This window comes from Cyprinodon tularosa, unplaced genomic scaffold, assembly GCF_016077235.1.
Source record: "Cyprinodon tularosa strain WSP-4 unplaced genomic scaffold, ASM1607723v1 ctg630, whole genome shotgun sequence".
NCBI lineage: Eukaryota > Metazoa > Chordata > Actinopteri > Cyprinodontiformes > Cyprinodontidae > Cyprinodon > Cyprinodon tularosa.
In genome coordinates this window covers 97,338-114,139 of record NW_024039375.1, presented here as the reverse complement: position 1 = coordinate 114,139, position 16,802 = coordinate 97,338, and the positions used below count along the sequence as shown (strand labels likewise).

General features: G+C 35.8%; 1 protein-coding gene across 1 annotated transcript in view; it reads left to right on the top strand.

Annotated features, from left to right (window-relative positions):
• cps1 (carbamoyl-phosphate synthase 1, mitochondrial) overlaps window positions 1-16,802 on the top strand; it is an 86,273-nt gene that overhangs the window by 44,321 nt on the left and 25,150 nt on the right. The window contains exons 27-30 of the mRNA XM_038308172.1: window positions 4,146-4,213; window positions 7,929-8,004; window positions 12,155-12,232; window positions 13,333-13,440. Of these exons, the coding sequence (XP_038164100.1) occupies window positions 4,146-4,213; window positions 7,929-8,004; window positions 12,155-12,232; window positions 13,333-13,440 (330 nt within the window). The remainder of the gene's footprint in view (window positions 1-4,145; window positions 4,214-7,928; window positions 8,005-12,154; window positions 12,233-13,332; window positions 13,441-16,802) is intronic.

Genomic DNA, 16,802 nt, shown 5'->3' with positions numbered 1-16,802 from the left:
GCTGATTAGTCAAAGAATAAATTGATAAACAAAAATAGAATGATTATAAAGTACCTTGTACTTTCTTATGGTATCATAAATAAATATTCAGCTATTGTGCAATTTTTTTTAAACAATTGTATTGGTGAATTGATTCATTTACTTAATTGATCTCATGATCGCAGCTCAAATAGTCAAAGGAGAAGAAGATGGTGCCAAAGGAAGAAAAAAGGGTGCATGGGATATATACAGTATATACAGTGCATCCACATATGAACGCTTCCTTTTTTTTTTTTTTTTTTTTTTTTTTTTTTTTTTTGCAACTATCTTATTCTTGGTTCTCTATGTTTTAATGCTGGATGTTTACAGTTGTATGTATAATAGAATGTATGTGTATATATATATATATATATATTCTATTATAATACGGAATTAAGATTGTATTTCAAATAAATCAATTTAGATTTAATTATTAGCAGAAAAACATACAGAGAACTGATAGTCTCTCTATATATTTACATGTTCACTACGGTATCTGTTGCTCTTTAGGAGGTATTTTGTTTTTAATAGCCTAGAGCAAGTGAGGGGAGAGGAGTCTCGTGTTTCTCTAAAGCTCTTTTGTGTTTATAAATGTTACCTCACCTGGTAAGGAAACTGTGGGTAATGAATGTGAGGAAACTGCTAAACAGGAGGAGAGACGGAAGCGAGGAGAAAGCGTGGTAATGATAATGATGACAAGGAGGAGTAAGGCATACAGTCTTTTCCTTAACTACCAGACTCTTTCCACTGCTCCTACTCATAATTCTTTCATTTTTCATAGAAACTTATTGGGTAGAGGAAAAAAGTAAATTGAAATAGGCTGAAAAGCGCTTACATTGTTTCTTTTATTTTTTGGATTAGCTACATTATGCACTCTCTCGAGCGCAGCTTTAATTCATGTGTTTTCAGAGCAGGTTAAGCAGTAGCATAAATTCTCACCTAAAAATTATTATTTTTTTATTTCTTTAAATGTATTATACTGTATGGGGAAAAATTACTTTTTTGATTAAATGTATTACAGATATTTTGGACCTCTTGGTGTTAATGCATTTGATGATTAAATGTTTAGCAGATATTTTGGCCCTCTTGGATTTAATGCTTTTTATAAAACCCCTATTCCAGTAGAATAGCACATTGTTTTGCTTAACATTTTAGTATTTAGTTGGAATGCACAAGGAGAGAGGGATGTTAAATATTACTTTATGCAATACTCTAAGATATTGTACCAAGGTTAAGTTCCATTATTGCTTACTTCTCTTTTCCTGTTGAGTTTTCCATTGGATTTAGTTCTGGGATTTGATATCCTTGTGGAGGACTGGATCTGAGTTTGAATCCGATTATCTATCACTCTGCTAATTTAAACCATTTGAATCACTACTGTATACTTTAAGATAGACAATCGCATCGCAATGTTTACTTTGATGTCTGATTTTCCAGTTTATATAAAGATATCTTGCTATTTTTAAAAAGTTCACAATACTATGGAGTAAAATAAGGAGGTTGAAGGGCCTTTGGGGCAAGAAACAGGCTTAAAACATCACAGACCCTCAACCATACCTACACTACGTAACATATAATATGGAATGCATTTCCATATTAAGTTAGGCCTGCAGTTATTGATACTTTAGGCAGATATTGGTTTAGTCATCCTTTTTTTAGTCTGAATAAAAACAATTAGATGCATTTCTAATAAAAGACTAATTTATTTTGTAATGCTATGACAATTTTTCTTGTCTTCAGAGGTCAGACAAAACATTTGGGGAAAGAAAGGATTTCGATTTGGCGATCTGTGCAGTTCTGTGATGGTTTTAGTTATATGAAGACGACTAGTTGATGGGGCCTCCTTTTACAATTGCCTTTTGTATCTCTGCTTCTGTCTCCTTGAGCCCCAGTCAGCCTCGGTAGATGGCCGCTCACACTGAGCCTGGTTCTGCGGGAGGTTTCTTCCTGTTAAAAGGGAGTTTTTCCTCTCCACTGTCGCTTCAAGCATGGTTAATAAGAGGGATTGCCTTCGAGTCAATGAGTCAATGCAATCACCTGGTTTTCCTTAAAACTTTGAATCAGTTTGACTGTATGATTTGGTGAACTGTCAAGTGCCTTGAGATGTGAATTGATGCTCTATAAATAAACTGAATTGAAAATAGCTGCCTCACTTTCCTGTCATAGAGACAATGTCACCATCTGTTATTGTACCTCAACATTTTAATAAATCTCTTATCCTTAATTTATCAATCTGAGCAGTTTTCAGCTTTGTTCTCTAAACTCTTTATGTGTCATATGTTTTCAGATTGTGGGGGTTTAAGATCTCTAAAATCATGCCTCAATTACTGGAGCACAATTCCAAGTTTAAGCTTTGCAAAGACCCTTGCATCTGCCATAAAAACAAAACAAAGAAAAGAACATAACAGCAGGAGGGCATGATGACAAACAAACTGAGGACACATGAGAGCTTTATGGAGGGAATTTATTCCTCTGGTGAAGATGCTGGGGGAAAAACAAAGTAGAAAACTTATTAGTTATCACAGTTCAGTGTAATCATTTCACATAATTGCTAACAACCTTATAGACGATCGCTGATGGATTTATTTAAATTTGCATAATGAAATCAGTTCAAACATACTGCCAAAATGGGAAATTTATATATTTCACATAAAAACATCAGAATAAATTCCACAAGAAAAAAAAAATTTCATGCGAAAACACTAGTTATTATTCCTGTCACTGTCTGGGCTGCCATTTTATATCGCTTCATCCAACTCCAAAGCTTGTTTGAATGGTGATTCAAACAATCTATACCTGCTGAGTCTCATCTAGTGCATTCTATAACTATTAAAGTTTTTAAAAAGACAAAGATGATGAATTTATGGTTATTCTCCTTTTTGTGAGGATATTTGTTTTGCCTTTCCTGCTCTGTCTGGCATTAGGAGGAAGGACCCTATGCCTGTTTTATATGAAGTAAATTATAAAAGGTAATAGTTAAAGACCAGCATAACCTTAAGGTACACTGATCAGATATATGCCAGATTTCCAATCTGACTTTCAGTTTAACAATATGTGTGAATAATCTAACCGTATAAGAAAAACTTTAGTTAATGACAGTTCATCAGCCACTGGCATTAAACAGTGTTCAACATAAGCTTTTCCCATTGCTTTTCCTGTTACTAATTTATTAATTAAAGGTATTGTGGAGGATATTCGTGATTTTTTTTAAAAGACCTGCCCTCTCCACTTAAAAAAAAATTCACATGCACAACCCTGTTCCTGCTCCAGAGAGGGAATGTCTACTAAATGCGTGCCAGAGCATACACCCATTTCTCCTTGGTCTTGCTCTATATAGGACTATATAGTAACCTTTATAGCAAACTCAGTTAACTTACTGTTCGGACAGATGATCTCTACTTTTTGCTCCCCGTTGGTCACATAACTCCTCCTCCAGCGTGTGCTGGATACATAATAACTAATAACTAAGTTTAATTATCAAGATTAGTTATGTGGCGTTGCGAGGAGAGCTCTCCGCACAAAGCATTCCAGGATATATCTAATTAAGTCTGTTTCTTCTTGAATTGAGCAGGTAAATGAGACACTTTGCCATTGGTACAAGATAATATATATTTAAAATTAGAGCAACAACTACATTGTCTTATTTTAAGTGCATATTATCTAAAAGCACTCATTCCACTGGCAGATCATCTTTTTTACCTGCTCAAATTAAGGATAAATACACTTAATTTAACACATTTTTACAGTGCAATATGCATAGCTCTGTATTATAAGAGCCTGAATGAACAGTATTCAGTTTTTTTTTCACAATAGATGTCACATGTGCCTTTTAAATTTAATCTCCTCTTTCTTACTATATTTATCAACTTAATGTCGAGTGCCAGATTCTGAATATACCAAATAATGTGTCTTAACACAGTAATTAAAAAGCATTGTGGGTAGTGGCCTATATGTATGGCTAATTAGTGACTGGAAAGAAACATAATTTTTCAGTCTGTGACTTCGACAGTCAGTGGTCAGGGTAACTTTAGCTGTAAATCAGTCGATATTGGTCACCACCCAATTTTTCAGTGAATCATGTTGTATCAGTAACCATCTTGTATCTTCTGCGTTTTTGTTTTTCCCAGGATGATGCCTTTTCATTCGCCAACCATGTGGGCTATCCTTGCTTGCTTCGACCGTCCTATGTTCTTAGGTAAGTTTAGTTATGTCTATGTTTTGTAATTTCTAAACCATTGAAGTATTAGTATTACGTAATTCCAAACTCATAAGCAGTCTTTTAAATGTTGATGTCAATCTCTTGTAGCACCCTTGTGGTATTTGTCAGGTTACAACTTTCTGCCAATAATTGATTATCTTTGTCTACAATGTTTGCAAGTAACAAACAAAAAAAAAAAAAAATTGTACATTTAAAACATTGAAAATGCTGCAACAATTACCTAAACACCAGTCAGCTTTTGTACAGTAAACCCCCACCGCTTTTATTAATCATGTTATCACTTAATCATTCAAATGCTTTTTTATTATGATTGATGACTTGAAAAGTCCCACAACCTTTATGCAGTAAAATGTCTGCCCAGTAGATGTCAGGAAGACACCCTAAAACAGAACTTTGGTTGTCACTGATCCCTTTGCATAACTGAGTTCATGTGGTTTTTGATGTTTCCGATGTTTTTGGGCTTGCAAAAGATGTGATGTTCCTTTAAAACAGATCTGCATAAGCAACAAAAGACAAATAAGCACAAGAGTGTTCATCAGGGAATAACATTTGACTCTTCCAAATGTCAAACTGATTGAATTTAGTAAAGAGATGTTTTCCATTAATTAAGTTTGACATTACAAGTCCTAGTTATCGTGTCTCTAATGCTGTTAAAAAGGAAGCTTTTGCCCTTTTTTCTTTGGTACTAGATTCTTATGAACTCTCTCTAATCAAAATTATTCAACTGCTTTCGTAATTATACAAAACACACTCTTATCTTTTTCAATCATGTTTGCAATCAGTGCTCAAAGCTCATTTTAAAGCTTTTAGAAAATACCTCAATTGTGTTTGCAAGTTGACTACTAGTTTATTGTCTTTTAAGATTTTAAATGACTAGATTTAGAAATGCAAGTGGTACTTAACACACTATAAAAAAAGAAACCTAGCTTTTAGACACATTTTACTTCTTAATTAGTGAAACAAATGAAATTTATTTGATGATGAAATTTACCTGAATAACAATACATGCAGTTATGAAAAAAAATAGGGTTTTCTAAAAAAGTATATCAGCAGAAGAGTTGCATGAACACACATACAAAACAATGGTCTAATATTTTTTTCAATTATCGAACTGTCCTAGAGCTGTGAACTGAGAAAGGCAGGGAAAAAAATAAATAAAAGATAAATCATTGTTCTCTGATTCTATATAAAACAGATGGGAACTGGCTTTTGAACTTGGCATAACTTCAAAGGTTACGGGGTGAATTATTAGGGGTTGTTTATGAATGAGTCATTTACTGTCTCAGTTTTGTTCAGGTCTGCACGCTCTGGTCATGAGGATACTTCCAATTTGTGTCACTCACACATTGGTATCTGTTACTGGTATCTGTTATCCTGGACAAACTTAAGAATCGCCAAGTCGACTCACTAGACATACAGAAAAAAATGATTCAAAGGAATTTGTATTTTTAGGTATTTACACTAAATTTACCCCCTCTTGTTTAATAAGCAAATTATTGAGTGATTTATTCAGGGCTTCAACCGCAATGATTTTCTCACTTGATTCCTACCCAAACAAGGCTAGATAGTGATCTAAACAATAGCACTAATTTTACTCCAGACCACATCTGTACCCTACTGGGCCTTTGTCTTTCCACCACATATTTCAAGAACAAGGCTTGAATTGAGAAAGCTTTCTGAATGGGAAGCGAAAAGTCTTCAAACCTGGAAAACAAACTCCAGTGGTTTGTTTTTTTACTTTTTTGGAATATCTAAGGCATTTGATTTTTGGTAGTTAGAACTTCAAAATTAGGTAAGGTGAGACCTTTAATCTTTCTCACCTTTTTACCTGGAACAAAGCCATAATGGGGTATTTAAGGGTCTGTTCCGACCTGCAGTTTTAGGTTGATCTAGACCTAAATTTGGTTCCTATGGATCTGTACTGTATGAAAGCACAACCGACTCTTTAAGCTGCAAGAGATGGTCTCAGTTCAGCTCCCGCTGAACTCTGGCTTGCACTATTAGATGTCTGAAAACAACTGTACTATGGTGTGATACCATAATTATATATTACAGGCATAAATTACCTTATTGCTTGTCAGCATCTGCGCCAGATCAGGATCTCAAGGTGCATGTTAAAGGAATATTAATCTGTGCATTCTTCTGAATAAGGCAGATATTTCCAATCCTCGTCTGCAGTGGATCAGCATATCATTGTCAAACCTTGCTGCATTTCCAAACATGACCAGCATAACTCAATCTACATCATGAAAGGACCTTCTTTACACTCTTTTTGTTTCTTCTAAACACTATTACAGGTATTATTAAACAGACAATGGTTTGTATGATCACTTCTCTTATCCTCTAATCACTTGCTGTTCAAGGAATTTAGTAAAAATAATATTAAATATTAAAGCTCAGCTCCTTACTGTGATATTTTTTCACTTCACCTGCACTTTTAAAGAGCCAGGATGTCTATGAATCATTACTGATGAATGGGAAAAGGGAAGCTCATTTTTGCACTTTTGAATCATGTGTTTTCATTGAGCAACACTTTTTTCTATATGTAGAACTGGACCGTAGGACCGGCTGCAGCAACCAGGAACAATGTGATCTAAAGCACGTTTAATGAGTTTAGCTACTTTAGGATTGAATACGTAATAACTTAAAATTTTTAAAAGTTTAATTATCAATTCAATTTCATTTCGGTTTATTTTATTTATATAGAACCAATTCACAACACGTCATCTCAAGGCGCCTTATCAGATTGTAAACATAAATTTTTATTTTTTTATTTTCATTTCTTAATTCGTTAACTTTTTATGTAAAGTACACTATAACTATTATTAATTATGATTATCATTTTCATTGTTTTTAGATTAAGGATTCACATTATTACCCCCATCTCTATGACTAGTAACTTCATCTTTGTTTTACAGCCACTCTCAAACTTCCTGCAGTAGACATTACTCTACTTCTTAAATTGGGCAGAACACTTATTGCATGTATACTTTTTTTTTTTTTTTTTGCTAACACAATTAACACTCATTATTTGGATTCTTTGAAAACCAGGTCCTTACTTGTGAGCAATTAGTTTGAAACATGCAATACATTGAAATCATTGCTTCACTTTGATTATTCGTTCTCCAGAGCATACTGATGCCAAAATTAGATGTCACACATGTCAAAGATTGATTTGAGTACATTCTAAATCAAATCTCTCCTATTCAAATGGAGGGCCGGTATTCTTTAGGGGGTTGAACGTATGTCTGACTTTGAGCCGCAGAGAAGAGAGGAATAAAGATTTCACTGAAGCCTTCGGCCTTACCTCTTCCTGTTTCTTTCAAACCCTTCATTTCGAACAGGATGATAACCCAGCTAAAATCAAAAACAACAACCACAACAAAACTAGCCTAAATCTGTTGTTTTTTTAATGATGAAGTTCTGAACTCATTTTCAAGAGCCTGAAGTGCTTTTCGACCTAAATAGCTGTTCTTCGCCGTTACTCTCTCTCGCTCCTCATTTTGACTGTTTCCAGACCTTGTTCCCTATGGTAATAGTGATGCAATAGAGAGATAATGAGTGTTTTGAACAATCATTTGAAGCTTGTATGTTCTCCTGTTGGCTCGCCTCTCTTCATCTTCCGTGCCCTCATGTTTTTCTCTTCTTTTCCTTTTTCTCTCCCTTCTTCTGCCTGCATGTGTTTCACCAGTGGCTCTGCCATGAATGTTGTCCATGGGGAGGAAGAAATGAAACGCTTCTTGGAGGAGGCTACACAGGTTTCCCAGGTGAGAGAAAGTGTTAAATCTGAGCGTACATGTCTGCACATGTGAAACAGACATTCTCCCTCCTAATATTTTTAAAATGTTTCATGTTTTTGTCCTTTGATTTATATTAAACAAAGTTGCTGAGTACAGAATTACCTTTAAACCATTTCACACAGAAGCACTGGGAGAGTGCATGTGCTGCGGTTTCCCTCTGATTTCAATTAAAACTCATGCTGCCAACTGTCAAAGGTACTGGTTAGTACTGTGTGCCTCCACCTCACTAAACACCAAGGTTATTTGGGGATGACCAGAAAATTCATTGGTCTCTATCTGTGACTGGGAGAAAAGGAATATGCTCATTTAGAGCTTTAAGACAAGCCTTTTAACCTAGTTTTAAATAATTTATACAGTTTTAAAGTAAAGAGAGCTCAGTATCTCAATCTTATCAGATAAACTATGCAGTTGATGTCTGTCACCTGTGATTCAGTGATAATAAAAATATAAAGAATGTGATACTGAACATTATTATTTATAAACTATTATTTAATTACTTAAAAGGGATGCTTTTTTGTGGTATTTATATTATCTTTACATACTGTCGAAAGCTATCTGTCTGAAAACAATTAGAGCACTTAATAAAGTAGAAAATCCAACTGAATTAGTTGGTACTCAGAAGTTTAAAATATTCTGATTTCTGTATCCAGTAGGGGTTCAAGCACCCAGTTTTTTGGAAATAAAGTGTAAAGTAAGCACTTCTTTCTAAGTTCACAAAAGTAAAGACAAACATCAAAATTCTTTTTTTGTGATCTCCATTTTGAATGCTCTTTATTTTGTTGTGACATCATTCCCCGCTCTGTGGGTTTATGCCTCATTATTACTGTTATTATTATGTAACGTCTCTATTGTTTTATTATGTTAAACATGTAAGTGGGGAGAGAAATATTTAGTTATTGTGAAATAACTCAGACTCAATATTAAAACCAAGGAAGCCCTAAAAATGTTACTTTCTCAAACTTAATGAGAATGTCAAACAGTTTTTCTTCAGAATAAAGAATTATCCATTTCTCTTGATTATTCCAGTATTTTTAAACTAAAGATAATCAAAATCAGATCTGATTTATTTAAAAACCATAAAATACCCCTTTTATTTTAAAATAAATTGGAAGATGCAAAGAAGATGTCAACTTAAGCTTCCTTTGAAGGCAAATATTAGACAGTGCATAAGAATATTGTATTCATCTTTTTTGTTTTCAACTGTATTTTTCCAAAAGCTACAACATCTACAATTACAAAATTATGAGAGGCACATGAGTACATACATTACTAAGTTTGCTGGCCAGTGGAGCAGAATGTTGTTCTTACTGTCTAAAAAGCAGGCAAATACCTCCTAGAGGACACGGCTGTTTCTAAAAATCCTGACGCCCCAAAGTTACCTGTCCCATGTGCTGCTCCTATAGGTAGAACTTGGATGGGCAGATACATATTGTATGTGTTGTTTCAAAAACACGCTGTCTTTCAACACTAGGTGGATCCAGCATGTCTAAAACAATCAAAAGGTTCTTGGTAGTTTAGGGGCATGCCCTGTTGCCTGGGAAAAGGGAGGCAAATAGTGTTAGTTGAAGAAAGCTGCTGACTGGTTGGCCAAAGGTGGCATACCACTTAACACAAAGGAAGCTTAACTGGACAGCTTAGTCACAAAAAATTCAAGGGGAGAAAGACTGAGAATATATCCTTAGAGAATACTTTCGTTGTATGATTTGTGGAGTTGTCTGCATAAAATGCCTTCAGATGTGTTGTGAATTGCCACTATATTAATACACTAAATGGATTTGAATTAAGATAAATAATTGTAAACGCTGAGAGTAAAACACCTTAATGAACTTAAAAAACTTAAATAAGAAATGAACTAATTCAGTAAAAAAAAAAAAAAAAAAAAAGCAAAATCTATCAGAAACACCTAAGTGATAAAAAGGCAAATACCTAAAGATCATTCCAGAAAGATTACTATTATTCTGAGCAGGTTTAACATCTACTTGAGCCAATCACTTAAGTTGAAGCTCTGACTTTTCTCCCAGTATACCTATTTTTAATGCAGATTAGTCTTTTACAAAGTATGTGAAAACATAATCAGATTTATGTTTTTTGATCTATGACATCATACAATTGACTTCAACTCATCAGCGATGTTGCACCGGCTCTTCTTTGATACCAAAGCGCCAAAACCTTGTCCAGAAGTGTATCTAGTCTTTTGTAATGAAAAACTCAGGGACAATCATGCACTACAATGGCTTTTTTTTTTCTTTTTTTTTTTTTTTACAAATAACATACTTTAATATTTTGTTGGATTTTTAAGGCAATGGCAATGGCAAATTTCTAAGGAAGACTTATTAGACTAAGTTTTTTTATTTTTTATTTCTTTGCCGTAGTTGTTGGCATTCTAAAATATTAACCTGATATAGTGTACATAAATGAAAGCTAAATTTAGAATATAAATCTATCTACTGTCGAATTTTCAGTAATAACCAGTAATAGTAATAGTAGTGGTTTACTTGATTCTTTCCTCAAGATATTCTTTATGACCAGTATTACTGTACATTAGTTGCCGAACTGTAATGGCTATAAACCTCATTATTTACAACAGCAAAATAGCAAAATAAATTTTATAAATTTAGCTAAATAAAATATCCATCCATTTTCTTACACGCTTGTCCCGAGTGGGGTTGCGAGGGGTGCTGGTGCCTATCTCCAGCAGTCAATGGGCGAGAGGCGGGGTACACCCTGGACAGGTCGCCAGTCCTAAATAAAATATATTAAAGTATATTTATACTAACTTTCTTGACAGTTAAGATTGTACCTCCAGTTCTCATTCTTCTATGTGTACACTTGAGGGCATTTTTTTTTTCTTTTGCAGCTTCTTGGTTAGGGCCCTGTCATACATTGCCGATTTAGAGAGCGTATGCCGGATGTCCCAGAATCTCCTAAAACGCTGGCATATGCTGAACTTTCTATGTATTTTTTACATTTTTGGTGTATACATGCATATTCATAACGAGTCTGGAATTTATGTCCAACGACAGCCTAACTTACACATAATGCACGGCAGTGTAATTCCCATAAAATGATGCTTGTATCAGTTAAAGCTGCGCCTGGAGGCATTTATGCGCCTGCATAAATAGATTTCTTTGACTACGGTGTTAACCTAGCTGCTGTTTACCACCCACTCCCAAAAAAAGAATAAAGAAAAAGAAAAACGAAAGAAAGAAGGTTTGCAATCGTAGCAGATTCAGCATCATGTCTGCTATGAAGGTTGTAAGTCATGGCCGTGGGTGTGAATGCAGGGAGGATCCCTCACACTCACCTTCTCGCTCACCCTATGATGGGGAAACTGACGGTTTCCTCCTGTGAACCCCCTTTTATACAAGATAAGTTCTTGATAAGTTGCACATAAGTTATGCACAAGTTAATCATAGGTTTTGAATAAGTTAGACACCATGACTTAAGAGTAACTTACACTTAAAGTATGTCAACGATCAGACAACTTATCTGTAACTTATGGCCCATGTATGGGCATATGTTGGCATACGTCGGGAAATTTTGAGCATGCTCAAAATTTATCGTATGTCAACGTGTGCTAGCATGTTTCAGCATACTTATAACTCATTACAACATACCCATAACTTATGCAACGTATGACAGCGTTTTTGCCATATTATTCTAACGTCAGGCATATGCTGTTCTAATTGGTCAAGGTGTGACAGGGGCTTTAATATGAGTACGTACTCATATTAATTTTGATCATAGTTAGTAATTTGCCTTCCACAAAACTAAACAATTCCAAATTTATTGATAAATTACCTTTCATGGATGTTTTAGTCAGTATGCCAAAATAGCACCATGTTACAGAATGCCATCATACTGACTCTGTTATGTAATTTGTTTACAGGCACAGCTAAGAGGTCACAAACTAAGGTTTCTCTTAACTCATGAAAACCAATATTTTAGGTGCTAATAAATCTGGAATATCATTGTATATTATTACCTCAACCTTAAGCAGTCATTGCTGTTGAAAGAATACCATTACATAGAACATGAATACTGTCCACACCAAGGACTCCTTTTTCGTATTTACTTCTGATAAAAAAAGGCAATCTTCCTGTTGTGTTTCTTTCAGGATCATCCAGTCGTTATCACAAAGTTTATACGAGGTGCCAGAGAAGTAGAAGTGGATGCTGTGGCTAGCAATGGGAAGGTTATTATTCTTGTTGTTCTTGATTCTTATTACAAAAATTATAAAGCTTATTTTTGCAATCTTAAATATACTGCTTAGTCTGCATATTAGACTTTTACATTATTTGTTAGACTTACTATTTTTTCACATAAAGTCATTGTTATTCATCATTGTTATTCAACATTTTTCCTTTTGTCATTACTCTTTTCTTTGAATGCAGAACAATATTGCACGTTCCTCTCTAGACAAATAAAGTAGTTGAATAACAGTAGCATAACTTTTAAATACTCCTAACGTTCCATCTGCAGAGTAAGCTGCAGTTAGTGATTTCCCCTGAACACCCTGTCTGTTTTTCTATTGTTTCGCCTGCAAGAGTCATTTCAAGGGTGTCAGTTTGTACGTGGGCTATCCACTTCTACGGCAGATTTTCTCCCTCTGTCTTCTCTGAATACAGCTCCTCCTTTATCTTCAGTATCACATTAACAAGCCGTCCACTCAGAGAATACCAAACAGCCATCATAACTTGTGTGTATGTGCACAGGAGAGTGGAAAAAGTTGGAGATAATACGTATTAATTACAGGCTGTATCTAAAGAGTGCTAATGAACACTGTGGTTAGTAGCAGTTCCAATGAGCTAATGACACAGCAGCTCATTTACAGCCACATCCTTGCACAGATTTGGGGGTGGTGTATTCATATCTTTTCTCCTTTGGGTGGAGCGTACAGAGTTTTTCTGAGTAGATCTAGGATATTTCCTTATAAAAATGACAAAATAGCAGTAGAACACCCCTTTAGCTGTGTCATTGTGCTAAACATTCCTATTTTATTTTAAAACATTTTTTTTATTAAATTTGATGTTGAATCAGCTCTGGAAATATTAACACTACATGCTGTATTGTTCATCATAGTTTAGGTATAAACAGATAAAAAAAAAAAAAAAAAAAAAAAAAAAACGTTTTGTAGCCTAAAGCTTTTTTGTAATCTCAAAGGAATAGCTGTGGAAAGATAAGTAGTGATGGGAAGGCCTCTCTTTTGCTTTGCAAAGCTATGTCTTTACTAGGAGAATTGATTCTTTTTTTTATTAATTTTAACATATCTTATTTTAACATCTTTCTTTCTAGGTTCTTGTCCATGCTATAACAGAGCATGTAGAAGATGCTGGTGTACACTCAGGGGATGCCACCTTGATCCTTCCAACCCAGTCCATCAGCCAGGGAGCTTTAGAGAAGGTTAATATTTTTGCCATCCTACTATTGGTCAAAGATAAACTGATGTTGACAGCCAAGGACCAAAGGAGGTCTTGTTTGGGGATCAGAAGAGTGTTGTCTTTGCCTCTTGCAAATTACGTGCTTACCTTTCAACAAAATGTGCTGTTTAGAATTCCAAATCTGTCACCTACCTGATTCTTTGGATCTAATTGATAAAAAAGGGAGTGGAGAAGTTCGGTTTATCATGAGAGCGGCTCAAAGCCCAGTTGATAGTGAGCAGAGGGTGTTTGTGTGCGCTTGAAATAGGGGATGCTGATTTTAAAAAGCCTACTATGGCTGCACAGTGGCACAGTTTTTAGAGCTGTTGCTTTTCAAAAAGAAGTTTCCGGGTTCTATCCACATGGAGTTTGCATGTTATCCGTTAGCATATGTGGGTTCTCTGCAGGTACTTCGGTTTCTCCCGATACTCCAAAAACATGACTGTTAGGTTAACTGGTATCTCTAAATTGTCCTTAGGTTTGAGGGTGTAAGTGTGCATGGTTGTATATGGTTTTGTGTTTGTGAGTTGCCCTGTCATTCCAAAAAAGTAAAAAAAAGAATCCACTGGACTTTGTTTGCAAGTTTGAAGACGTTTCACCTCCCATCCAGGAAGCTTTTTCAATTCAAAAGGTTCAAATTAACATTGAGTTTGAAGCTTTAAACAGTAGCCCAAAAACCTTGTTTTGGGTTAAAAAAACAACCCTAAAGACTCCCCATTCCTAACGGGACATTTTGAATGTCTTCAAACTTGGAATCAAAGTCCAGTGTTTTGTTTTTTTTCTTAAATACTTTTTTTGGAATGACTATTACCTGGATGACTGAGAATCTTCACCAGCATGTGTTGCCCTGTGACAGAATGACAACTTTGTCCAGGGTGAACCACGCCTCTCGCTTGTAGAATTCTGGCGAAAAGCACCACCACCCTGACGGAATAAGTGGGAGATGATGGATGGATTTTCCTGCTAGAGCTACAGCATTGAACTATTAGCAGGAATACTGCTACCTGATTGGACTGTACTGACAAGACCAGGTTTTGTGTGCTGACCTGCATGCAGATAACAGTGATTTGAATTGAATCCTTGGACGTGGCTGGATGTTGAAGGAATCGGCCTGATAGACTTTAAAGGAATAGTACACCCAAAACATGATTAGCCTTCATTTTCTACTCACCCCCATGCTGAACAAAACTCTGGAGTACTTTTTTGATATCTCAAATGCATCTGGAGATCTGGGAGGCTTCTTGCTGTCTGCTGACATTCAAATAATGGAGGTCTATGGCGCCCGAGACAGAAAGGTCCACAAAAGTCCGCAAAAACTTGTCAATATTCCTCCATACTGCTCGTCCAATGTAATCCAAGTGTCCTGAGTGGGTAGCATCCAGAATTTACTCGAAACAAAGTCATTTAGAATGTTTTTAGAGCATAAACAGTAGTGTATAGGATTTCCTAATAGCGCCCCCATGCGCGCTCGCGATTCTACGGAAGCCGGCAGACCAAACCAGCGCATTCAGCTCGGCAAAGAACTCATGCTCTTCCTCAACACTGAAGTCCTCAGACATTTTTCTTTCGTTGTTTCTTTCTTTGCACAGGTAAACAGCACATTTCTTCTTCTACGCTTGCATTATCGGCAGACCAGACGCTGAATGCGCACTTTCTTCCGGTTTGGTCTGCTGGCTTCCGTAGAATCGTGAGCGCGCATGGGGGCGCTATTAGGAAATCCTATACACTACTGTTTATGCTCTAAAAACATTCTAAATGACTTCGTTTCGAGTAAATTCTGGATGCTACCCACTCAGGACACTTGGATTACATTGGACGAGCAGTATGGAGGAATATTGACACGTTTTTGTGGACTTTTATGGACCTTTCTGTCTCGGGCGCCATGGACCTCCATTATTTGAATGTCAGCAGACAGCAAGAAGCCTCCCAGATCTCCAGATGCATTTGAGATATCAAAAAAGTACTCCAGAGTGTTGTTCAGCATGGAGGTGAGTAGAAAATGAAGGCTAATCATGTTTTGGGTGTACTATTCCTTTAAGGCTATGTATACTTACCTAAGCTAACATTAGCTTTTAGTTACTAAATTTTCTACCTACATTATGTGCAGACGTGAAAGGAAGCCAGTAGAGAAAACCATCATCAGTGGTATTCAGTATTGTAAGGATGCTTTTCATCTCATGTCAGATGCCAATCTAAGTCTATAATAAGACTGATGTATTCAAGTCTATTACATGTATGCTCAATACATGTATGGCACACTAAACTCTAGCAAACTACTTTACCTGCAGTGCTTGAATGGTGTGAACCATTAAAAATAATGGGTTTCATAGCATAACAATGTGTGCGTTGCATCCTGTCTGAAAGGCTCATTAAGATCAGCTATGCACCAAGCTGTTTCTACACTTGCAGCTTGATAAACTGTATGAAAAAAAAACTTGGTCATCAGCAAAGTAGAAAAAAATGCTCTATTTCTTTGCTTTATGAATTTAAAACCACTTTCATTCCTGACTATGTATAAATATTTAAAATTCACACTAGATTGTAACTTCGCCTCATCGTTCAACTTGACTTTACTAGATTGGCAAAATTTTACCCTTGGGGAGCATGATCCTTCTCGCCTTTTTGACCCCCTGACTCAAGACTCACAGCAGTGCTGAGTCGGTTCATAGCCGAGTGCGAATCAGTCACAATGAAGATCAGTTACTCCAAGCTAGAGGCCATGGCTTTAGTCAGAGGACAGTTCCTGCCACCAGTGGAGGAGTTTGGGTATCTGGGGTTCTTTTAATGAGTGAAGGTAGAATGGAGTAAGAGATTAACAGACAGACAATGGTACGTTGTGGTGAAATATAGACCATTGTGATGGACCAAGCAGTAAGGGCAGTCAGGTAGAGGTGTAAAGGCCTAAAAAACAGGGTTCTTTTATTTAACCCAAAAAAGATCAAATGTAACAGGTAAAGATTTGGTCAAGAAATTGATCCAGAAAAGAGGTCAAGGAAACAAAAATTACTCAAAATATCTAATAACAGAACAAGAATAACTCAAACAAACTTAACTCCCTTAATGAGACAAAGATTAACTTAAATAGTGGCTGATCAATCTACAAAAGTAACACATTAGGAATAACATACCAAAGCTTAAGTTAACTTAATGAATTATAATCCCCTCATCGCACCGATGTGGTTTGGTCCAAATTAACTCAGCTAAAATTATCTCAGCTAAATTAACTTAGCTGCTGGTTCCTCAGCCTAGGGACTGGCCCAACCGCAAAACACAAACAGAGTATAGTTTAAACACAATTATAACAAAAACAGGCTAAACCAATATGTGCACACAAATTTTGGAATA